Source organism: Pteropus vampyrus, unplaced genomic scaffold, assembly GCF_000151845.1.
Source record: "Pteropus vampyrus isolate Shadow unplaced genomic scaffold, Pvam_2.0 Scaffold82, whole genome shotgun sequence".
NCBI classification, from domain to species: Eukaryota; Metazoa; Chordata; class Mammalia; order Chiroptera; family Pteropodidae; genus Pteropus; species Pteropus vampyrus.
In genome coordinates this window covers 2,581,398-2,607,875 of record NW_011888863.1, presented here as the reverse complement: position 1 = coordinate 2,607,875, position 26,478 = coordinate 2,581,398, and the positions used below count along the sequence as shown (strand labels likewise).

The following is a 26,478-nucleotide window of genomic DNA, read 5'->3' as shown; positions in this document are numbered from 1 at the left end:
AACAAAAGATTTGTGCAGCTGGACCCTCAGCTAGCTATAAGCACTTGAATATTATAATAACTGCATATGATGCTTCTGAGGCTCATTTATTATAAGACAGTCGTTTAAGAACATTTACTGAGCACCTCTTATGTCAAGCATTGTTTTTCTTGCTAAGGTGGAAAAATGAATAAAGATGCCATCAAGAAGCTCGCAATTAATTGTGTGTAGGGGGCGAGGGAGACAGATCAATCATTATAATTTAATGTGCTTTTGTGTAAATAGAGGTATACATAAAATATGCTTCCCTTAGGAGTCAGGAGAAGATTCATGGAAGAAGTGACACTTGAACTGTATCATAAAGGATAGAGGGATTGGGGAGAACATTCTAGGCAGAGGCAACGACTTCTGCAAAAATGCACCATAGATATTTTAGAGAAAGAAAATATCTTTAGGGGATGTTGGTAGGGACTTTGTGTGGTAACAACTTATGTCTTATCTGAAATGAATTACAATAATTTCGATTAAGTCAGCATCTTTGATGATGACTCTGTTTGTAGGCATTTAAAAATATTTCCTGAATAAAAAATACATGGACGAATGAATGAATGGATGAATGACTAGGACATGTTATACTCTAAAGCTTTAGTATTTTATAGGTATTATAATAAAAAACTGAATAAAGATATTTTTCTGTTAACATCATTATTATCATAATCAGAGTTAATGATAGGATTTCCCACTAGAGTATAAATTCCTTGTGCACAGACACAATGTTTTTTTTTCTGTTCCTAATCCAAGTACATACTTAGCATATAGTAGATACTCAGGAAGCCTTTGGGGGAATAATTTCTTGCAAAAGTGCATGCATGTTGATACTATTTTTTATGTAATATAGGTACTATGTAAGATTAATAGAGTCCTACAAAACTGATATTAGCATTTTGGCAGTCAAGGATATTCAACTGCAGACTCTCCTTTTAATTTTTGTAGCTCACTCTTTGCCAATCATGTCAGCAAACTTTACATAGGTAGGTAGGGCCATGTAATATTTTCCCTCATGCTAGGCATTTTTCTTACTTTTTTTTTCATAATGCCACCTCTCCTATGAACTGATAAAATATCTCTGGTTCTCAAAAGTCATTTTAGTATTTTCTTAGTTCTTCTAAGATCCAAATTGAGACCTACTTACTCTCTTTCCCAGGTGACTTCCAACCAACAATGATCTTTTCTTGGTTTTGAATTCTTATATTTCTTATCCTCACCCCAAACCACATATATATTTTCACACTAGTTTATGCTCTGTATCATCTTACAGTTGCTCTTTATTTCATATATGTATGTCTTGGCTACTTAATTAGTAGTAGATTCACAAAATCTGGGCACCTATGAGGCCTCATTTAAAAAAAAGAAACTTTACACAAAGAAAAATATTGTGTGCAGAAAAATTGCTAAGGTATAATATATTTAAATCCTCTAATAGGCACCTATGTATCTTACACCAAGTAACAAGGAATCTTTGGATTACTGCCATTTATATGATCTTTCAAATTCATGGATAATGGGAGCAATAAAAAATGCAATCCAGGAAATGGATTGAAATTGGACTCTCTAATTGTTAGTTTGGTGTAAAGATCATGAAGCCAAGTTCAGTGGAAGCAATTATTTTTCTGCTTAACATTTCATGTTTGGTAGATATATATTTATTTCTGAGTGATATAATTATTGGAGCATCAATCTGAATTCTAGCAACGTAGAAAGCCTTGGCCATATCTCAGTTCCTTTTTCTGTCTGCTCTGACTTCAACTGTTGTTCAAGCCTATTGGGAGAACTAGAGATATCAGGCAGAGACGGCCTATTGGGAGAACTAGAGATATCAGACAGGGCTGTTTCTATATATATTTTTTCCATGTAAGAGACTACATAGCATCTCCTAGCATATTTTAGATCATTGGGTTGTTACCCTGTCCCCAACCAAAGCCAATATCTCTTTCTTTCCTTTCAGGAGAGAGAATGGTATGACTGGCCATCATGCTTCAAGGGCTGGGATTCTTTATTTGCTAGATGTCCTGATAGTTTTCAGTAATCCATTTTTCCTTCAAAGTTTGATCTTGGAGCTACAATTTCCTAAGCTATGCTCGTTTTAAGGGATATGCATATACATTACTTTAAATAACTATATTTTAATTTGTACTGAAGTCATATGAAATGTATATATTATTCAGACTACTTAAAATGTTTTCCTTAGAGACTTAACGCTGCTTAAACTCTTTGCAGCTTCGATTTTCTTATGCTAATATGTAGTAATCAGCATTGCTTCATTTACTTTATTTGTAGAAACAGAAGGATGGGTTTGTAATTGGATATATAACTTCCATCTTTAATATCTTTGAAGGGTTTTAACTAACTTACAATTACTTCATCTTTATTATTGCTCATAGTGCAGAAAGTAGAAAACACAGCTGAGTTTTTCAGCTCACAGAGGCACTTTTAGCTCAGTAATATGTTGGCTAGAAAACTATACAGAGAGCTTAGCTATTATTCACCCCTGCACTCTGTATTTTTTCCATTAGCTGATTATACATCATTCAACTTCTCTGACTTCAACTTTCTCATCTACAAAAATCTGATGGGAATCCATGTGCTGTGTTTGCAAAGCAAACTTTCTGAAACCTACATGGACACTGTAGAGTAGTTGGACCATGATGGCTCTTTTACTGGATTAGACTGTGTTTTAAATAATAGAACAGAGTAACTCAGCAGCTACTGGATATTTACCTAGTTATAAAATGAATTTTAAGTTGAATAAGAAGTATATTTGGATAATCAGACTGTTAGAATACAAGAAGGAAAAGGACCCTGAGTATGCTAAGGGTCTTGGCTAATATTCTTACTGTTTGTCAGTGGTAGCTCTGAGCTTCTTGGTAACCAAGAATGAAAATAATGGGCCATACGATTAACACCTATACTGTTCATTAATGACCAACTTATTGCTGGCATATAGTTTAAAAGGAATTTATACAAGAGCACAAGACAACACAGTGGACAGTGTTTTCTAACATGTAGAACATTCAGGTAAAAAACGCACAGAGCTGTTTTTAGTCCTTGGGGATAGATAATCAAAACTTCTGAGTTACAATCAAGAGTGAATATAAATAAACTTGAACAATACAATAGTCATTGTGGAAATAGATATGCCAGGTCACTTCACAGAGGGACTTTGATAATGTAGAAACTTATCAATATGTGAACTTAGTTGAAATGAATGTTTTTAAAATCAAGAAATTATTTTATCTTATTAAATTACAGAAAATAGATTTATCCTAATTGTCCAGCTACATGAAAAACCTGCTGTTAGTCTTGACTATAGCTATATAGAAACATAAGGAACTAAAAGAACTTTGCCTAAAAACTTAACAGAATTGCAAGTTTTCTTTTCTAAAAGAAATAAGGAAACCAGGATCAGCTCTTTTCCCTCAACCAAAAAGATATTTTTCTATGTTACTATGACAAAGCAGTTTGAGGTAATAAAATACATGCTTATTAACTGATTTTATTTTGTGCATTAATTATTCTTTTTTTGGCAACCAGGTTAAAAAAAAAAGAAATACTTAAGTTACATGATTTATATATAACACCAAGAAACCTTATATTGATTATTAGTGAAATACGAAATTTCTTTCTACTTAATTCTAAGAGGAAGTTCATATTGAGAGAACCCTTATGTAATAATATTAATTATTAGTGGTGTGATAGACATTTAGATTAGTAGACCTTCTTCACTAATATAATTTAGTAATAAGAAATGCCTATCAGATACTAAAATGGCAACAACAACAACACAAAAACCCAACTCACTTGTATCCTGTTGCCATGCATTCTCTGTAGTAAGAAAAGGTAAACAGATTTTTCACTTAAAACCTTAACATACTGTAAAGCTTGATAATTTTCTACATATACATTTCTGCATACACATCCAGCAAATACACAAAGCCTGGTGCACAGGAAGTACATCATAAATGTTAAGGCTCATCAGAATTACCTCCATGACTTTCCCCAGCTAAATTCTTAATTCATTCTTTATTCAGTGTGTATATTCTGATCACCCTCTATAACCAGGCCCCATTCTCAGTGGTAGGGAAAGAGGTGAGCACGTAGGCCAAAATCCCTCCCCTCAATGAGCTTACATTTTTATGGGCATGCCTCTCTCCTTGCAATCACATTATTTGTTCCTTTCAGGAGCAAGTATTCTACAGACAACAATTTTGTAATGGATTGAGAGTGCATGGGATGTAAAAATGAGACATAGTTTCTACCCTTATGGAATTTACTGTTTATTACAGGGAGACATAAAAACAACCACGGCATGGCAAGTCTTATGGAATATGTGTATCTGGGGTGTTCTGAGATCTCAGGTTAGGAGTGTACATGAGCAAGTGAGTTTGTGGTGGAGACAGAGAGGGAAAGAGAGAGCTATAGAGAGAGTCAGAGGAACCGAGAGACCTCAATTTCCCTCTGTACGCCATCATTTGATTATTTATCTCTCAGCAGTTAAGCAGGCAAATCTTCTCTAAAATCTCCCTAGCCCACTGGCCAAGAACTCTGCTCCCTTTTATAGCAAAACTAATCAAAGATTATATGCAATTTCTATCTCCAATTCTTTTCTTTCTATCCTCTTTTAAATCCATCCTTGCCAGGCTTTTGTCCTTACAATGGCACCAGAACTGCTTATGGTGAGGTCACCAGTGACAGCCACTTTACTAAATTGAGTGATTTTTTTTCTCATTTCTTATCTTATTTAACCTGTCACTAATATTTCACATAGTTGATCGCTCTCTTCTTCTTGAAATAATTTCTTGACTTCTCTTTCCTGCAGCACAATTTTCCAGTCTCTTTGCTTCCTTACTGGCACCTTCTTCTCAGTTTCCTTCACAGGTTCTTCTTTCTCTCTCCTGCTTCTGTCGGAAGTGTTCTCGTTAGCATGTTCTAGGATTCATTCCTGTGGATCCCTTCTCAATTGATACTCATTCCCTAGATGATCTCGTTCAGTCACATGATTGAAAACACCAGCTGTGCCATGACAAATCCCAAATTTATATCTTCAGCATGGGCCTCTGTTCTAACACTAGACTGGTACATCCAACTGCTTGTTTGAGATCTGTATTTGATTGTCCTCTTAGGCATCTCACACTTTATCTATAATGGAACTCCTGATTCTCCTGTAGTCTTTCCAACTTAGATACAAACCCAGAATCTCTTACTCTAGAACCTGAACTCCTTACTTACTCTAACCCAAGGCTGGGTTGATTCTCTCCTGTGTGTTCCCATAATGCACTGTGCTTACTATGATCATAGAACATACATCACTGAATTACTGTGGTCCATTTACTTATTTGTCTCATCCACTGGACTCCAAATTTAGTACAGGCAGGAGTTATATTTTATTCACAAATGTGTTGCCCAATGTAGTACTGTGTATGCTTTTGATTTACTGAGTGGGTGAGTGAGTAAATGAGTGACGATTACAGTTAACAACTGCTGTAGATGACTGGAAGGAAAGTAGGTTAAAATTGGCTAGAGTTACCATAGAGGGCTTTGTGAAGGTGCTAACATCTTATGGATTGATAAGATGTAGATAAGTAGCATAAAGAGAGGAAGACATCTCCATCATAGCGAATCAATAAGCAGAGGAAGAGGTAATATTCACTATAATATGTGTGTGGAGGTTAGATGCTCGGGGACATTATATCAGGGATGGAGAAAGCAGTGTGTTGCAAATGTGGGAGATAGCAGCGGAAGGGTACATCTTACTAAATTCTGGAGGATTTTGGGCACCAAAAAGTAATTCAGTAGAAATATTTATTGAAATGTGACAGCATAAATTTCTGCTAAACTGTTCCTTAGGAGACTTAGGTCTTGTTTATGTTGGCATAAAATTAATGAGACATTAAGAATTTTGTAGAATGCTAAACACAATAACAAAAACGAATGGCACAGAAGTTTGCTTTAGAAGATATCCACCGACTTAAAAGCATTATTACAAGTCTTAAAAAGATCTCCGTTATGGTATACTTTTATGCATTAATTTATACCCTGACATTATTAAGCAAGTATTTAAAGGTAAATCAATTAAAATGAACCCATGAGGAAATGTAATTAGTAAACACACAAACCAGTATAAAAAGACTTATGTCAAAGCACTAAGCAAGATTTTGGATATATGTTTGTGTGTGTGTGTGTGTGTGTGTGTGTGTGTGTGTGTGTGTGTTTGCTTGTATGTACCTGCCTGTGTTTATTGATTAACTTTTTTTTTCCAGCTCAAACATAAGTGAAGAAAAGTTAACTATATAGCTGACACTTTATCCTGAAGACACATGGAGATGGAATAGGATGTCAGGATGGAGGAATCCACCTAATATTTAGTCAACAGATACAGTAGTAGAATATTAAATTGTGTACAAAAATAGTTTTTCCTGATTTAATAGCTGAGAGACTCCTGTAGGTATGTGAGTCTTTGTGTTTTGTGGCTGTCGGTGCATTCTGAGTTTCAGAATTACCTACAGAAGCACAAAAAGTGACAGACCATTGTTAACAAAATAATGCTGGAAGATAAACTATTGAACTAAAAAGTCAAGTTTCAGAAAAAGAAATGGTTATCCCTGGTCAGACCAAAAAAGTCCCCCTTCTACATCACAACCAAGTAGTTATGTCAAATCGTGTAGTAGGGGAAAGTTCTGGAAAGCCCCTTGTCAAGATTTACATTATCAATGAAATAATGTCAATTTTAGCAATATAAAACCAGTTGGTTCAAAAGATGTCTTCTAGAAATCTATCTACATTTTGTCAGGTGTATGAGGTCTGCAAACTATTTGCAAGTTTATGTTACTTATTTATAAGGGGTTTGAGAGCTTTTTGCAAAGGGCTGCATGTAAGTATTTTAGACTTTTCTGATTATGTTGTCTGTGTTGCAAATGCTTAACTTACCATGCTACTGCAAAAACAACCATATACAGTATGTAAACAAATGAGCATGACTTTATTAAAATGAAACTTTACTTAACACCCCCCCCCAAAAAAAAAAAACAGGTGGCAGGCCAGATCTGACCCACAAACCATAGTTTGCTAAATTCTGCTTTAGATGATTTTTATAATCTTCATGGTCAGAAGTTTCCTACATTTGAAATATCCTTATGAGTAAGAATTGATAGGTCATTTATTTTAAAGTATTTTTCATGTTTCTATTTGTAATGTTTGACTCACTTTATATATGTGTAACACACATACATATACAGAGAGATACATTTCGAGTTTCTGGCTGGATAACAGAGAACATAATAGAGATTCTTTCCATTGCTGTGATTCTTTGATTTTAGTATTCTAAAATCAAGGAGAAACCTGATCATAAATGAGAATTGACTAACAAATTGACAGGGCAGGTATATGTTCATTTATTAGGTTGAGAGTATGAATGAATCAGATATAAAACAAGAGTGTGAATGAATCAAATAGAATAAAGGAAGAGGGGGACATCAAGGCTGAACTAGCTGGATGAGATAGATTGAGAGTCTAGGTCAGAGGGCAAACTAAAGAAACTTAGCTGGAGGGAATGTTGTTTTCTGTTCACATCTTATACACAACTTGGGAAACACTATGTATTATAGTTAGGGTCACAAGCGTTTCTCAGATTGTGTTGTGCTTCAAATTCCTGGACCTTATCCCCAGAGACTTTAATCGACTAGGTCTGGGGTAGATCCCCCAATTGCTTTTAACCATTCTGGATATTTTTATACAAGTTGTCCGCAGGCCACAGTTTCAAAAAAGCTACTTCAGACTTGTACCCTCCTCAACTTCCTTCCCTAATTGTCTGAGAGCCTGATCACCTGACTCATATCTAGCCTCTGCTCTTTTCATTGCCTTCCTTCTCCTTTGTGCTTTCTGCCTTCCAGCTATCAAGCTAATCTGATTATCAAGCTAATCTGATTATCACCTAATTTTCATTTCTGTTAACCCCCACTTCTCAGAAATTAAAGGAATTAATCTCTATCAACAGGAGAATGTCTTTTAAGAAATAGCTCACACCAAAACTAATTATTAGAAACCATAACTCTCTTCTTCCTGGGCATGTATTCCTTGGCCCCATAAGGCCGTGTGAGAATCTGGAGCCTCTTACTGCTTTATATGTAAAGTCCCTAATAACTAAACAAGAAGAGAGGGCCAGAATGCTGGGGCACATAGAGGGAGAGGGTCAGAGAGAAGCCTGAGGAGAGAGATCAGGAGAGTATGTAGATCTTGCTAAGGGTTCTGTCCTTTATCCAGGAGCAATGAGAAGCCATCACCACTGTCCTTTTCTAAAGTCCCAGCACCATTTGATCTCCAGCTGATTTAATGACTGGGAATGGCATAAGGAGAGTGAGGATGATGTGAGAGTCTCAGGTAACTCCCAGGTATAGAGTTGGTGGTGGGTAGATGATGGTGCATTTCACAAGATTGGAGATAGAGAAGCCTTGGAGGTGGAATGAGGAGAGAGGAAACTTGGTTCTAGACCTTTGGTATCTGAAGAACTTATGAGACACTGGGTTGGTGAAGTACAAAATGCAGTTGATTGTATGGACATGTTCTCAGGAAGGAGAACCAGGCTTCTAACATCAATGTACAGACGTTAGTATGTAGATGCTATTTGGAATGGTAGGTGGAGATGAGATCTCCCAGGAAAAGAATTGGAATGAGAGGAATAGAAGATCAAGAATGGAAGCCTGAGTAATACCAAAATTTAACGAAAAAGAGGAGGAAGAAAAATCTATAGAAGTGGGTTGAGAATAGAAGGTCTGAGGGGATAGGACATTAAAGCAAGCTAGGAGAGAGACTCACGACAAAGAATAGGATCAGTGGTTCCAAAGAACTCAGTAAACCTTACCCCAGGATTTGGCTTTTAGCAGGTCACAAGCATCTTACCAAAAGCAATCCGTGTTGAGTGGTGGGGGCCAAGCCAGACCACAGTGAGTGGAGGAGGCTGTGTGAGTACTACCTGTACAATAGACACACTTCAAATCGCTCATTAGATTAAGAGAAGCAATGATTTAAAGCAGCTCAACCAAATTTCTCTCTTTTGATCTTGATCTTAAGCAGAATGAAAGTGAAATATCAGTTCTAAAACCTAGAGGGTAGGAAGAGTAAGATAAACGCTGGGGGCATTACAACTCGAATTGTCTTATTGTCACTCTGAGCAACTTTTTATACCCTCAATATACTGTAGTTTGTCTCCAGAAGAAGTAGTGTGTGTGTTGTTATTGTTGTTGTTTAAAATGTCCATCCTCCAAAATTTCTTAAGGCTCCTCATATTTATATTTTCTTTCCTCTTAGCACAGCAGCGTTACTAAAAGGCAGGACCAGTAAAGGGCTAATAGGAAATACTCACAGCTTCCCGTTTGCAAAATCAGATCTTTATCCGCCAGACAGGAGATTTGTTTTAGCCTGTACCCACTCTGCATGGTGCTTTATGGTTCTCAGCTGATATGGCATGCTGTGGGATCACAGCAACGGTGCTAATTAAATGTCAGTGGGTTTGGGAGCTGTAGCAAAGCCTTCATGCTCAGATGGCTGAGACAGAAGCAGGAAGGAAAGGCACAACTTTCCTTTAGCTCGTTAGGGTAGGGTAGGGCTCAAATTCAGACAGCTTTGGTGTTCAGATCCTAAATGGATGCTGCAAGAGGGCCCACAAATGAGTCCCAAAAGGAATAAGTGAACATATGTCTGTATGGTTTTAACAGAGAACAATTTCTTCGGGCAAGTTTTTCTTGAAATTTCCCCCACCTCTCGCCCATTTATTTTATTAACTATATCACTGATTCTTGAAGTACCTCATATTTTACTTGTTTTTAAGTTCATCACTCCCATGTGTTCAACATTGACACAAACTAAGGGAGTTTTTCAAAGTAACAAAGTAAACACACAATATCAGGAAAAGTTCAATGCTTTAGATATAGGTGGTGACAGGCAGCCAGATCCTTCCCAGTTTCTCCTGAGGGTCCGGTGTGTTTCAGTCCAGTTTACCGTGGCACGGAAACTTAGTCTTGAGATGATCACATGCCTCTTCCTAGAATTACTCTGAGCTCTCTTTCTTAGTTGGTGGCATCATTTTCTAACCCGTTATCAAGCTAGAAAGCTGGCATTCATCTTGAGCCTCCCCACCTCCCCCACACAGACAGCATGCCCCATCAGTTCTACTTCTTCTGAAGGTCTCTTGGGTCTGCTCAGTCTTCTCACTCTTACTGCTATCATCATGTCTTGCCTGGACAACTTCAGCAGCTTCCTGTCTCTTTGCCTCTATGCAAGGTCCTTTTTAATCCCCTTTCCACAGGGAGGTCAGGAGAATTATTCTAATATGCCCACTGGTTGTATCTGTCTCCTCACTAAACATTTCCATAGCTTCCAATAGAACAGAGTGTATATACTCACTAACGGCTTAGGAGACTTTTTCCTGATTACTTTTTTTTCCTAACATTTTGGCTCATACTTATCAAGTACTTACTTTGTCTCAGATGCTGTGCCTCATTTAATCATCATAATCTCTCTGAGATAAATATTAATAAAGTACTGTTATTAACCTCATTTTGTAGAAGACAAAGGTAGAATTTTAATGAAGTTACATTCTTTGCTCATGGTTGCTCTGTTAACAAGTAGGATAGAAGGAATTTGAGCCTAGGTCTGTCCAGAGCCTGTGATGCTAATCACTGTACAATTCTACTCTCTGGCCATCTCTGTCATCATCCCTCTTCTGGCACAAAATGTTCCAGAATCTATCACCCACATCATTCACTACTACTTGGTCCAAAACCACCATCAACTCACATCTGGATTATTGCAATAGGCGTCTAACTGTTCTCCCCAATTTCATTCACCTGTGCATTCCATAATGTCTTCTCTACCCCAGCAGCTGCTCTGAACCCTCAAAAACATAATACAGATTATGTCACCTCTGTGCCCAAAACCTTCTAATACTTCGAGTTTCTGAGCAAAAGTCAAATCTTGCTTGACACTGGCTTCAAAAGCCTCCCAATGTGACCTGGTTCCTCTGCCGCCTTTACCCACCTCTCTGGCCTCCTTCCTCCTTACCTGCTCAAGCCACCCTGGTCTCATGGCTCTGCTTTTAAGCCAAGAAACATCATTCTGCTTTGTGTTTTTGAACTTTCTTCTGCTTTTTCAATTTCTGTTAAAATGGTCTCTGACCATTTGATTTCAAATGGCAGCCTCCATCCCCACAACGATCATCACTCCCATCTTCTGCTTTACTTTCTTCTTAGCACTTTCGTATTTTGGTAGACCATATATTTGTTTGTTTATTTCTCTCTTACCACCAGAAAGTCAACTCCGTAAGGACAGGAGGTTTGGATGTTGTGTTCACTATTATAACTCCAATGCCTAGAGAATTACTGGGCACACAACAAGAGGAGAGTTTTATTATTAAGTATTTTAAAGTGAATACACAGGAAATACACTAATCGTTTTCTATTGATTGCTTAAGTTATAAGGGGAATTTTTGTTTGTTTTGGATTGGGATAAGTGGGACTTTATGTTATTTTAACATTCTTTATGGATCTGCCAATATTGTTTTCTTTATGGATAATTCATCATACAATATCAAAGAAGATTATAATGCAGGCAATAACTTTGTCTATAGTACTCATATGTTTGTATTTAATTTAATACTTGTGTGTTTAAATGTCTTCTCTACCAGTCAGCAATATATATTTTTTTTTAAAGGAGAATAAATTTTTCTAAATGACTCGTCATTATTTTTCTCCCTCTCTCTTCTTTGCATGCCCTCCCTTTGTTTTTTTATTTGCAACCTGGGTAATTTAACTTCTGAATGACTCGATAACATTTAAAAGGGTGTTGACATTTAAAAGGGTGTTGGATGTTACCAATTGAACAAGTAACAAAGTACATGTTTGAAATTCTTTGTCTCTTTTCAGTTTGATTCAACTCATCTGAATCCTTACTTAGAGTTGAAATTCACCTTGCCACCTCATTTCCTCCTTTATTAGATTTGCCTTTGAAATTCAGAACTTCACTTGAGCAATAATTCTCTCACTTTTCAGAACCACTCTAAAAAAAGCTGGCCTTTTTTAAAGCAGCTTTTGAGACAGTTAAACCTAGAGACAACACTAGCATGATATCTCTCAGTCTGATGTAACTCAGAAACAGAAAGCTGCAGAAACCTGAGTTTGAAATGCTTTCAAGCAATTGAGCTTAAAGTTCCTGAAAATTATCTCATAGTGCTTCTTTTCAATTACCCATATTCCACCCCCGATTTTTACATGTGGCTAATTTGTACACTTCAGATTGTATCCCTGAGCACACCAGCAGTACGAGAACTGTTGTGGAACTCAATATAATTCCAAGCCTTTAATTAACCCGCCTTAGGTGGCTTTGTCAAGACTGAACAACAGAACAGCAATTGACTCATTCTTAGAAGAGGTGTATCTCAGAGGATAACATAACAATCAGAATGTGTTCTTCAGTAAGCCTGGTTGGCTCAGAAACTTAAGGAGCTTTGGGAGCACAGATTCTCTAGTCATTCTTTTTTATGTAGTCTCATAGGTATTATTGTTATTTCACAGCTAGGTAAATTAGACATAAAAAGATCAAGTGATTTGTTGAACATGTTCCCATGACAGGTCAGCAGCAGGACCAGAGATAGTCCCTTGGTGTGGATAAGCCCGCTCACTCCAACAAATACTTTGAGAACAAGGACTCTAAAGTTTCCCCAGTCAACCTCAAGACCTATTTTAATATGGTCAAAGCTCTTGTAAAGATGGCTTTCTTCATCTTGTAGTGCTTGCCTTGAGAAAAAAACATCGCTAGAAATAGTGAAGGAATCAGAATGCTTTTGAAGAGATAAGCAATGCTATAATTCCTAATTTCTTTATGTTGTAAGTAAATGACTGATTACTTTATTCCAGGAATAGAAATTAAAACATCTTTCAAACTTATATATAGTAATTCAATGTTTTCTAAGAATTAGTCTTCTTTGGAAACTTAAACACATTTACCATTAAAAACTGAACAGACAAAAGCACTCTGTGCCATTCATCCATCCATCTGCTTAATAAATATTTAGTAAGGAGCTGTTCTCTTCTGGACACTGTTCTAGCTGCATGAGGCACAACAGTGAACAAAACAAAATTTCTTTCTTCCTAGGACTTATATTTAGGTAAGGGATATACATTAAAATCAAATAAATAATAATGCACACTCATATAATTATTTTAATTATTATGGAGAAGGATCCTTTTATTCTACTAGTGTTTCCCAAACCACATTTAAAAATCACTAAGGAGGGGACATGATGATAGATATCCAGAAAATTCATGTCTAGATACTTGAAGAAGCTACCGAAGTAGTAGTATCCTCTCATCTCTAGGTCTGAAGAAGTACCTTCCTTTCTGGGAATAGTGAGACCCAGAAATTTCAGTTGTCTTTAGTTACATCAGAAAGAAATGGGGTCTGAAAAAATGTCTATCCTTCATCAATTCTACAAAACAAAAGCAAACACTCCAAGTGTACACCATTTTGGGCTTTCCTAAAGATCAGTTGCTACCTTCTGTTTCTTACTAATGTTTCCCTATATTTTGGATAACCCCATTAAACATGTAGAATTAGTTTATTTTCTTGCTTCTCACCCTGAAATATTTTATTTGCTTGGAATAGAACATTGTAACAATGATTAATTTAGAATGTTTTTGTGAAATACTGATTTCAGATAAGATGACCTACTTAACATACAATTTATTTTCATGTAGTTTTTAGTCATTCAGAAATATTGATGTATATTATTACATTGATATCAGAAGCAGTTAAGCATTAGACTTCATTGAATTTTGCATGAAAAAATATAAAATGACAGATATTTTCCCTTAAAATTATAAATTCTTGATAAAATACAGCTTCTGAAATATTGAAATATGAGAAAGTATGACCTTTTTAGTTGGAAAAAAACAGAACTAAAGGATAAATTTGACTTTAATAATTGTAAAGGAAAAGCTTTGAAGGCAGTTTTATTCATCTATTCTTTTTATGAAATAAACTTACGAATTAATTTTGTAAACTAAATATATTTATTATATAATTATATAAACATCTTCATAGATGTTTTTTTACTGGAATGAGATTTTAGTACTGAAGTCTTTTTAAAAGAGCGAAGTCAGCTCAAATTGGAAGCTATGAGTGATTAATGACCAGTTTTTAAAAATCAAATGGAATATTTTTAGATGTCTGATCCCAATTACAATTTTTTTGGAAAAATTTATTCAAGTAAATTATTTACTGTTATTAAGAGTGTCTAAATGTTTACATTTTTCTTAAAGGTCTTTAAAGGAAAAACTCCTCTAAAAACAGTTGCTTTTTTATGTTTGAGATGTTTTTAAAAAGTGGATTTCCTGTTAAGAATCTAAATGAGTCCTGATGATAAAATCTATTAGGACAATGGTTCTCAAATGGTGGCAGCACTGCAATCCCCTGGAGGGAGTACAATGCATTGCTGGGACCCACATCCAGAGTTTCTAATTCTGAAGATCCAAAATGAACTTGATAATTTGCATTTCTAACATGTTTTCAGGTGATGCTGATGTAGCTGGAAAAGGGACCAAATTTTGAGAACCTTCATATTTTGATGAATATTAGCAGTCAATAGGAAAACTAGATTCTTCATCACAACTCTTTATGCTTTCTATCTAAACCGTAGTACAAAGATAACATACTAACTTAAAAATATATCTTACCATTTACTGTGGTTTCTTTTTCATCTACTTTGCTCTTCTTCAAAGTTGAGCTAGCAAACATTTATTACAATCTAAAGGTCTTTTATTGATTTTACCATAATTTCAGACAGATCCTAATGAATAGGAGTCTAAATCATCTAAAAATTAGCTTTAAAAAAATTGACGTGTTTCTTGTCATTTAGCGCATGTCTTTATCTTAGTTTGGCCACCATTGTAATGGAAATAATTGCTAAGAATCGTAAACAATTTATTGTAGATCTAAGATAAATAAAACCTATGTTTTTTAAACTCCTTGGATAAAGATACTATAGAGAAGGGTAATGCTGGTATTCCAGGGTCCCTCTTTCAGTCTTAAAGGGTGGGGAGTGGGGAAGGGATCAGCTCCTTACTTCCCTTAGATTGTGTGTATGTGGCGAGGATGAGAGAAAACAGTCTTGAGATCTCATGCTTTCCTTGGGATCTGTGGTCCTGTGGTACGGTGGTCCACGAAACCTCCACAGCTGCCTCACAAGGTGCTCAGGAGTTTGTGTGTTCTCTTTCTCAGGTTTGCCAAATGATATCTCTCAGAATGAACACCCTCTATTCTCTTTCCTACTCATTGCTAGCTTTCCATTTGGCCTCGCTTTCTTTGGGGCTTTCTCTTTGGATTCTCAAGAGCCTGTTTTGGAAATCCAGAAAAACGAACATCTTTTCTTTCTTTTTCCATCCAGTTTCAATCTAATTTCTGCTCAAGATAATATGGACAAACTGTATTTGGCTAGGGAACAAGAAGCCTGGGAAAGAAAAAAGAACAAGAATTAACTGTTTCAGAAAAAAATGAGATTTGTTACTTTTTCCAACTAATCGATTCCATTACACTGTTTGGTGGAGAATCAGTACCTTCATCTACTTTACATAGCCCATTTCCTCTCCCCTCACTTTACCCCTCCCCACAGCTTGCTAATGTTCTTACTTCTCTCTTTTGGGAAATGCCACCATTTCCACTATGAGAAACTAGCTCTTCACTAGTTAACCTCAAACTTAAGCTGGATATCGATGGGGGTTTCCTGAAGCCTTGATTCTACTGACTGAAATGAAAAGGATGTGCTCCTCTCTGCTCGGAATGCCTGAAGCTGATTTTCTTCTAATGTGTCTAAGTGCAAACATCTCTGCTACAGTGAATAATTTCTTGCTGAGACCACACAAATGAACTGTCTCATGTGAAAAAGCCTTTTCTTCTTCTTAACATGACTTTGACCCTACTACTAAACAGAATAATAATTCTGGCATCAGTATTCTAGAGGAACAGTTATTTCTTCTTCGGGCTATTTTCTTTATAAAGGACCTCACAGTACTGAGAGTAGCTCTGGACAGATGACACCATTCCCAAATGGATTCTCTTTAATCCTCAGATTCTTTTTCTATTAGAAAGGAAAAGAATGAGTAAGAAGATCTCAGTTTATCTTGCCATAATTAAGAGAAAAATTCCCTTATGGTTTGTATTTGTGTTAGCTTCTATAGATTGAATGTTTGTGGCTTCCCTAAATACATATATTGAATCCTAATGCCCAATGTGATGGTGTTTGGAATGGGGCTTTTGGGATGTGATTAGGTTGTGATGATGGAGCTCTTATGAATGGGGTTAGTACTCATATGAAAGAGGCAGGATAGAGATCTCTTGCTCCTTCCACCAGTGGGGTTATAGTGAGATGACATTTGTCCTTTAGGAAAGAGTCTTCCTCAGACACCAAATCTGCTGGTGCCTTGATCTTGGACTTCCCAGCCTCTAGAACTGTGAGAAATAAATGTCTGTGATTTATAAGCTCCCCAGTCTGTGGGGTTTTTTTTTTTTTGTTACAGCAGCCCAAACAGACAAAAACAACTTCCTAGAGCTTGTGGTAACATATTACCACAAACTTGATAGCTTGAAATAGCAGGCATTTATTTTCTCACAGTTCTGGGGGCTAGAAGTCCTAAATCTCAATGTCAGCATGGTCATGCTCTCTGCAAATTCTACAGTAGGATCCTTTCCTGCCTCAGCTTCTGGTGGTCGCCAGCAATTTATGGTATTCCTGGGCTAGCATCACTCCTATCTCTCCTGTCATTAAATGTTATTCTTCTTTGGTGTGTGTGTGTGTCCAAATTTCCTTCTTTAAGGACACAAGTCATTGGATTAGAGCCCCCCCTAATCCAATATAACCTTATGTTAACTTCATTATATCTGCAACAACCCTATTTCCAAATAAAGTCACATTAACAGGGTTCGAACGTATCTTTTTGCTGGACACCGTTCAACTCACAACAGTGTTCTTGATTCAGACGCCTCACGTTAACATTTAGTACGGGTCCAAGTTCTTGTTCTGTCTTCCAATCTCCATTCTCCATGTCTTTGTTTATGCAGATCCCTCTCTAGGCAGAATGGCTTCCTCATGCCATCCTCTCCTTCTCTTTTCCTACCCGTGGGCATTTTATCCATTCTTTAAAACCTTTATCAGATTCATTTCTTGCATGATTCCTTTCCTAAAGCCACCAACCAAATATGAGTTCTTGTATTTCTGCTTTTATTTTTCCTCATATTAGTCATGTTTCTATAGTTGTTTTAATTCCTCCAACTAGAAAGTAGGTTGTTTAAAAGAAGAAAGTAAGTCTTATCTCTATAATCTCACATAGTTTTGTGCATTGCACATAGGATCACAAAATCAGAGAAAAATAGATGTTTTGAAAATGCAGAGCTTATGTACTTTAAGCATGTTAGAATAGGTAAAACCTTTGTTTATATACTTTTCTGCAGATTTCTCTCTGCTTCAAAGGGGAATAGTGTTTGGTATAAAAGCACTGTATAATTATTAACCTAAATGTATAAGACAATTATTCTGCCTTCAGGCTCCAGCTTATTTTGTGATCTTTGGAAAGGTAGTATCCATGTCAGTTTTTACCAATTAATAAAAGCAGAACTCACACGAACAAATTCACAGCTGAAAGGTGCCAAAGAATAATTATTGTTGAATATTATTCAAGTACAGTTGCTTGATTTTTTTACTCCATTCTTACTTGGACCAAAATGAAAAAGAATGTTAAAATCCTAATGATAAGAAGAGAAATGTGAAACAGTTTACTAAGGAATGTTACTAAAAGTGAAAAGTTTAAGTCTGTCATTTTTATTACTCAGACTTGGTTTTAAAAAACTTCATGATATTAGTCAAAGACCCTGCTGTAGCTTATATGTGCTTATGTATAAGGTTTGTACTGACAAATATGTATGCCTTTTATGTATACATACGTATTTTTATTCCTATTTAGTACTGCATCTATATTTGAATTACAAATATGGTATGATTAATCAGCAAGTACATGGTTTTCCTTTTTCCTTTTTAACACATAATTAAAGAATTCCTAGCCTTTCTTGACAGCCTTTCTCTGTGAGTGATATGTCTTTATTCTTTGATAAGGTTAATTATCCACCAATGTTTTTAATCCCCTCCTTCCTAATATATATGCATATATCTGCCCATGTATTACATTGCATTTTGTTTTTTTTTAAACTTTAATATTATGATAGATGATAAATTATGTCAGGGTTAGTTTTTCTGTTTGTATTAATGAACTAAGAAAAGTTATTTATAGGTAAAATTATTTTCACGCCAGTTGTTAATTATGACAAATGTAAACTCCATGTCCACACACTATATAAAACAATTGCTACTCTTTTGCCTAATAATGATTGTTGTGGATTACAAATATTTGTATGACCCAGAGAGTTCCTGCTTGCAACATTATTGCCTTTTAGCATTCAGTGCTGCTGCTCATGTTCAGACTCACTATTGCTAATATAGGATGTTGGTTGGTCTTCCAGACCATGTTATGTAGTGACATCAGCTAATTTCAAGTACTGTTATGAGGGTCTCTGTCAGATAAAATTGGATATCACAAGATGTCTGTCCTTGAATATCTTTATTAGATGTCTTTCAGTTTGTAATTAGAATTTAAATTAGATTTCTTACTGTGACGGCTCTCCACAGATGTGCTGTACTTGTCCAGAAACTTACCAAGTGTTTTCACCAGTGGTTTCCAAAGCACTTAATAATAAATTATTCTATTGCTCCTTTAGATTCTGGGGTTGTTTGCCTTTACTTATGTCATAGAAAAGGGTACGTGACAGGGAATAGTAGACAAAAATTGTCTACAGAGCTCATCACTAAGAAAAAACAGATGTGTTTGGTCGGTAGTGTGGCCATTTACATAGTATTTTTAATACAATTACTTATATGGGGGCTAAATATTTTAAAAACTATTGAACATATGTTAATTGATCTCTGATAATTTATACTTTGCTTTTATTAAAGTGTAAATTTGGGCCAAGAGAGCGCTATATTGATACCAGTTATTTTCATACATTTCAGAATCACTGAGATATTCTTTTCTCCTTTTGTATCTTGTCTATATGATGGGGATGCTATCTTTGCTTCATATAGGGTTTAATTCAACATTTATTGAGTACCCAGTCTCTCCCTCTCCAAATAACTTACAGTCTAGCAGAAGGGATATAAGTACATGAGATACTATGAAACAAGGAAAAACTATTTTATATCTGCAAACGCTGGCATTCTACCATCATCTAATGTTTAATGAGATTCTTTTTTATCAAGGAATTAACAGGTAATTCACTGAGATTTAAGAGTTCTTTCCCACCCAAATGCATAAAGAATGTCATGAATTAACCCATTTCTTCATCGATTCAGCAAGTTTATTGATCTGTTTGATGTGCTCAGTTCTGTTTTGGCTTTGAGAATGCAGAGGTAAGACCAGGCCCTTTTCCTTGAGGATGTCACAGTCCAATGGAGAGAAAGAATAGTTACTAAGATAAAATATGAGAACTGTTACTATCTAGATATGTACAGGGCACTATCTGAACACAGAACAAAGAAAAGCAAACTAAGTCACTTAGTAAAGAAAGGTTCTTAGTTACAAAGAATATAATAGACATCCGGATAGGAAAAAAATGGTGAAATTATTTCTATTTGGTTTTATTATTATATATTTCAAAATTTTCAAGATATGTATAAGTTATTTATATAATCATGAATGAAAATACTGTTTTAAATGTTCAGACACATGAAGGGAATGCTAGGCATTTTTTAAAGTGCCTTTTAGAATGCTGCTTCTCTGCAGTAAGACTAGACAAATGTAGAATCATCTCACTAAGCCTACTAGAAAGAGAAAAGACCTGAAATGTTTCTGTTAAGCAGGATATACTTGATTAAAATTATTTTATAGATCTGCATTATTAATTATGTCACATAAAATAACATTTTTTGTTTTAAAAAATAATTATAGTAAATTTTAACACTATAAAGTGACTTTAAAAAGTCAAAGCTTTTTAATAAATAAATTTATAAGAAATTATTCAAATTAATATCTCACCCCGGAAAGCTATTCTTTAAGATTTAAGAGTTCCAATATTTACATTCAATTTAGTAAGCGAATATGTATTGCGTATCTACTATGTGCCAGGCACTGTTCTAAGCATTGGAAATATAGTAGTGAACAAAACAGATGAAAATGTCCTCTAAGAAATAAGCTTACTTTCTTATTGGGGGAAGATAATAAAGAGATCAATTATAAAACATGGTATGTCAGATTATACTGTGTTAAGGGAAAAATAGAGCAAGAAATGGTGTGAGTTGTGGTAGAGGAGGTGGGTGAGTTGATCTTTTAGAGCATGGTTATTGGTAATACAATATTTGAAAGGAGACCTGAAGTAGGTGAAGAAGCACGCCACGCAGGTATCTAGAGGAAGAGAATCTAGGCAAAGGGAACAGCAACTGCAGAAGTCCTGAGGTGGAAACATGCTTCTCGGGTTGAAGAACAGTCTGGAGCCCAATGTGGCTGGGACTGTGGGGAGGGTACTAGGAGAGGAGTTCAGAAAGGTAGCCGGGCCAGATTCTATAGCCCTTATAGGCTGTGGTGAAGACTTGGCTCTACCTCTCAGTGAGATGGCAGCCCTCAGAGGGTTTTGAGCAAAAGAGGCATGATCTGATCAAAAAGATACCTCTAGCTCCTGTGCTAAGGCTAGGTGCTAGAGGACAAGGATAGAGGTGGGAGACCAGTTAAAAGTCTACTGCTACAGGTTGATGGTGGAAGTGTGAGAAGCAATTAGGTGGTAGACATATGGACACCCCTAAAACCTGATCATTATTAATCAATCACTGTTCCCTACACTTTGTCAGTAAGCTCCAGTTCAAGTATCTCACTCTAACTAACCCTTCCTAACCAGCGCTTCTTCCACTTCGCCTAGCACCTCAACTCCCAACACATTTTTTTTTTTTTTTACAATGTTATAAGCTATAATCCATTGATTCTACCGCCTTTTTCATTGTCCTTCCTGGCTTCATTCCCTTCCTTATTCAGCCTAGATTCCATAGTCACATTTAAATTCCCTGCACAGACACTTAATTTCCACGTATCTCTTTGCGTGTGTTTTGTTGACCTCACTTTGCAAAACCACAAATCTCATTAATTACAACTACTCCATGCCTGGAACCAGACAGCTGAACCTAGATGGAGAAGAACACACAAACATGCTTGCTGCCTCATTCACTAGCCTCACAAACATGTTTACTGGCCCTCACTGGGTGAATTTGTTTCTAAGACAAACCCTAGAAACATCACCCAGTCAAGATGTTGCTCTAGCAAACATTTCATCTCTTTCAAAATCAAACAAACATGATGTTATAATACCCATCTTCAAAAAAACCCTCCCTTTCACCTTATCCATTTCTCTAGCTACTACCCTATTATTTAGCTTTCCCTTATAGTAATACATTTCAAGAGTTGCCTGTTCTCATTGTTTACACCTCCTCTCCTCACATTTTTATTTAAACTCACTACATTAGGCTTTAGTGTTCATCACCCCCTGAAACAACTGTCTGTCAAGGTTTCCAGTGAGTTCCAAGCTGCTAAAACAATGACCACTACCACCACAGTCCTCATATGACTTGACTGTCGGCAACATCTGATGCAGGTGATCACTCCCTCCATCTTGAGGTTCTTTCTTTCTTTGGTTGCCAGGACACCTGATTTCACTGGTTTCGTTCCTACCATGCTGGCCCAACTTTCTCAGTCTTCTTTGATGATGCCTTTTATCTTCCTAACCCATATTGGAGTTCTTTGGTTCTCTTTTATCTAATCTCACTTTTAGGTGCTCTCATTAAGGCTCATGATTTTAAATATCAGCCATATACTGATGACCCCTAATTGTATAGTTCCAGCCTCAGCCTCTGCCCAGAACTCCTGACAAACATATCCAGCAGCATGCTGGTTATCCCCTTTTGGATGATGTCTAATGCTTCATGTGTCCAAAACCAGAGTCCTGTTTTTCTCTCACTTAATATGTTTCTCTTGCATTCTCCTTAGTCAATGGCATTTCTAAACTTTCAGTTGCTTAAGTTAATAATTTTGGAGTCATCCCTAACTCTTTCTTTCATGCCCCAGATCCAATATGTAAACAAATCATACCAGTTTTACCTTCAACAACCAGCACTTCTTAAAACATATGCAAATTTTTCTAAATGACTACAGTAATTTTATTTTGAAACACATTCAGAGTTTTAGAAACATCTACAAGTCACAACAAATTTCATGACTACAGTTTATAATAAAAACCTGTATAATTCATATTTAGTTAAAAATAAAATGTAAATAAAAACAGGAAATGGTTTTTTGAGTAATTTATAAATATTCCTGAAAGTCAATTCTAAAATGTTAGTTTCTGAATTTGACTTCAAAGGCAAGGGAAATAAAAGTAAAAATAAATGAACGAGACTACATCAAACTAAAAATCTTCTGCTCAGCAAAAGGAACCGTCAACAAGGTAAAGAGACAACCATCCAAATGGGAAAATATATTTGCAAGCAATGCCTCTGATAAGGGCCTAATATCCAACATATACAAAGAATTCATACAACCCAATAACAACAAAAAACCAAACGATCCAATCAAAAAATAGACAGAGGACCTGAACAGATAATTCTCCCTAGAGGACGTACAAATGGCCAACAAATATATAAAAAATGCTCAACTTCGCTAGCTATTAGTGAAATGCAAATCAAAACCACAATGAGATACCATCTCACACCTGTTAGAATAGCTGTAATCAACAGAACAAGTAATAACAACTGTTGGAGAGGATGCAGAGAAAAAGGAACCCTCATACACTGCTGATGGGACTGCAAATTGGTACAGCCACTATGGAAAACAGTATGGAGGTTCCTCAAAAAACTAAGAACTTATCTACTATATGATCCAGCAATCCCTCTACTGTATATTTACCCCAAAGATTTGAAAACCCATATCCAAAAAGATATTTGTAGACCTATGTTCATAGCAGCATTATTTATAGTGGCCAAGACATGGAAGTAACCAAAGTGTCCTACAATAGATGATTAGCTAAAGAAGCTGTGGTACATATATACAGCCATAAGAAGAGATGAAATACTGCCATTTGCTACAACATTGATGGACCTCGAGATAATCATGCTAAGAGAAATAAGCCAGACAGAAAAAGTTGAAAACCACATGATATCACTTATATATGGGATATAAACCTAAAAGCAACAAATGAACAGGACAAACAGAGATTCATGGACATGGACAATAGATTAGTGGTTATCAGAGTGTAGGGGGGAGGAGGGAGAGGAGAGGTACATGGGGTAAGGGGGGTCAAATATTTGGTGATAGAAAGAAATCTAATTATGGGAGGTGAACACACAGTGTAAATATATATGCCTTATTGTTAAAGTGTACAGCTGAAACTTACTGGATTTCATTAACCAATTTTACTATAAAAAATAAAAATAAATAGATAAATAAATAAATAAATGTTCTTGGCAGCATGGAGCAAAAAAATAAAAAAAGAATAAAAAAAACTGGAAAAAAATATGTTTCAAAAATGATTTGCTCTGAAACAGCATCAATTGAATGAATTTTTAACTTACCAAATTATCACTGATAAGGATGATGTTTATTTGGTTTTATAGGTTCTGGATTATTGTTTAAAATTTATCTCTTTTTTATAATGACAATTTGAATTAACCTCCCATGAATAATACAAAGACTTATTAATTGCTCTGTAATGTTGGTAAGAATACTGACTCTGGAAGGAAACTGCTGGAGTTCAATACTGGTTCTATCATTTTCTAGCTATATTATTACAGATAAGTTTCTTAAATGCTCTATGCCTCAGTTTCCCCATCTTCAAGATTTCTTAGTAGGATTAAATGAGGTCATGTACGTAAGTGTTTAGGATAGTGCTTAGCGCAGAGTAAGAGGTAGAACTGTGCTAGGAATAAAAGAATTATACAGAAATTATTTGATACTAGAAGCCTTTGGGGAATGTGAGGCATAAATAAAATATCTGAAAGGTTAAACACATTACAGATTTTCAGGAATTGTTTAAGATAGTGAAGGCAATATGTATTAGTTATCTAAAAAGTGAGAGAACTAGCCAGCAAATGCCACAAGCATTCAAATGAGAGAGAAAGGAATTACTTCTACCAATAGTGGTTTATAATTTATGGTGAGATTTTGTTTTTTAAATGACCAGTTTCAATTACCATAAAACTGAGATATGTATGCATAAAGTCCCAATTTTGACATATGAATATGCAGAAGCCTAGGACTTTAGTACAAACTGCTAATGTAGAGCTTTGATTAGATGTCATAAAAGAAACTCTTCTGAAATATAGATACCTACTTATGTATATATAGGAAACTGACATTTATTTTGGTACCATACCCACTGGACTATCCCACTGTTGATCAAGTTGTTTTATATGTGCACGTAGTTTAAATTTATTATAGGGAGTAGCACTAATATATCACTAGGTTTTTCTTCTTGGCATAATTATAGCTTTACAAAAGATATAAATTTAATCAACAAATATTAATTGAGCATCTCCTCTGGACAAGACACAGTTTTCTCATGCTAAGAACATGTATATTTCTAAATAAAAAATCTAATATCGATGTAATAATAGCTGATGCGTGTGATTTCATTATTTATGTCTTTCAAATAGACATGCATTCCTGAAATGTAATTAATTGCCGTTAACCCCAGAACTTGAAGCTATGTATACCACTCGACAAAGTAATTTCAAAGTTTATCTCCAGGAAAGGAGAAAAAAGATCTAAACCTTTTTTTTTTTTTCTTTTTTCTTTTTTTCCCTCTAGTTGGCCCGCCACAACAAATTATTACAGCAGATGCTTAAACCAGGATCAGATCCAGATGACGGAGATGAAGCCTTAAAGTATTATGCCAACCATACTGCACAGATTGAAGTAAGCATCTATTATTTCTCGAAAGGAACCAATTGTGAAAAGATATGTTTACTTTCTGTTTTAGACCATTTTCATAATTGTTTCTTAGAACAACAGAGAAGAATGGAGTGATTTAAACTGTAAAAGTATATAAAAGATGAGATGTGAGGAATGATCTATAAGAAATTGAGGTTCACATTTTTCAAAGCTGTCTTTATTTTTCTTTTTTTACCAGAAGTATATGTACATTTTCTTTTGTAACTAATAAAGTAATTTTTGTTTTGTTTGGTCATGGATGCAATCATTGCAGAGCAGTGATGGTTTTTAGAAAAGATTATTACAATAGAAGCTATCATTCAAGAAAAGATTTTTTAAAAACATTATAGGAAGCTTATCAAAATAGAGATCTCTGTGTAAGACAGTATTCAGAAGTGTAGGAAACACTGAAGGCACTAATAACGTTTTTATATCGATAACATAAACTTGGAATGATTTAACAGTTTCCATTTTCGGTATGTAGCAGTTGACCTCCCCCATCAAATGAGACATCCTTTAATGGCCAGTGGCAGTTCAGAAGATGTGGGTCAACATAGACTTATCATTATGTGTTGTGAGACCCATCTGGCTGTCATTTACTAGCTATGGTATCATTTTGACACTAGTTGGCAGAGCTAATCAGGCAGAAGTGAGTAGAGTAGTTGATGCTTGTCACTAGTAATTTATATCCATACAATCATTCACTTTGGCAGATATATTTACTTTTCAGCACAATGCATGATGGGCATCACTGCTATTAACTCTCAAGATGTATAATCGCTATACCTTATTGTTTATTGTTGTCAAAACTTTTGAATAATGAACATTATTATCTTGTATCACATGGATTCCTTGCTAATATTTATAAACATATAGCTTTCGTGGGAGACTTGACCTAATAGAACCCATGAGCTAGACCAATAGCAATTTTTACTTAACACTACTAAATTTCATCTTGTTTGTTTTTTGATAGTATTCTACTGTGTAGTTTGCATATATAATATGTCATCCAGGACAACTTCAGTTGCAAATAAAAGAATACCAGACTAATTGTTGTTGAAACAATACAAATATTTGATTACCCCTCACAATGAGAAGTCTAGAGATACCAGTAGTTCCATAGTAGATTCCATGATGTCTTCAAACATGCAGGCCTTTGCCATCTTTCTTCTAGATCTTTTTATTATGCTGGTGATATCTCGCCTCTTGGTTGCAAAATGACTGCCAAAGTTTTAGTTGCCATTCCCTTATGCTACTTTTTATTCTAAGCAGAAGAATGAGGATACAGGCAAAAAAGTACAAAAAAGTACTTTTGTGTTAGGTATTTGGTTTTTTCTTGTTATTATTATTATTATTATTATTTGTGTCATGCAACTCTCTGACTTTTCAG

At 35.5% G+C, this 26,478-nt stretch overlaps 1 protein-coding gene across 1 annotated transcript in view; it reads left to right on the top strand.

Moving 5' to 3' along the window:
• The window catches only part of ITPR2 (inositol 1,4,5-trisphosphate receptor type 2), a 437,650-nt gene that overhangs the window by 315,023 nt on the left and 96,149 nt on the right, over positions 1-26,478 (top strand). The window contains exon 43 of the mRNA XM_011363170.2: positions 24,966-25,107. Within this exon, the coding sequence (XP_011361472.1) occupies positions 24,966-25,107 (142 nt within the window). The remainder of the gene's footprint in view (positions 1-24,965; positions 25,108-26,478) is intronic.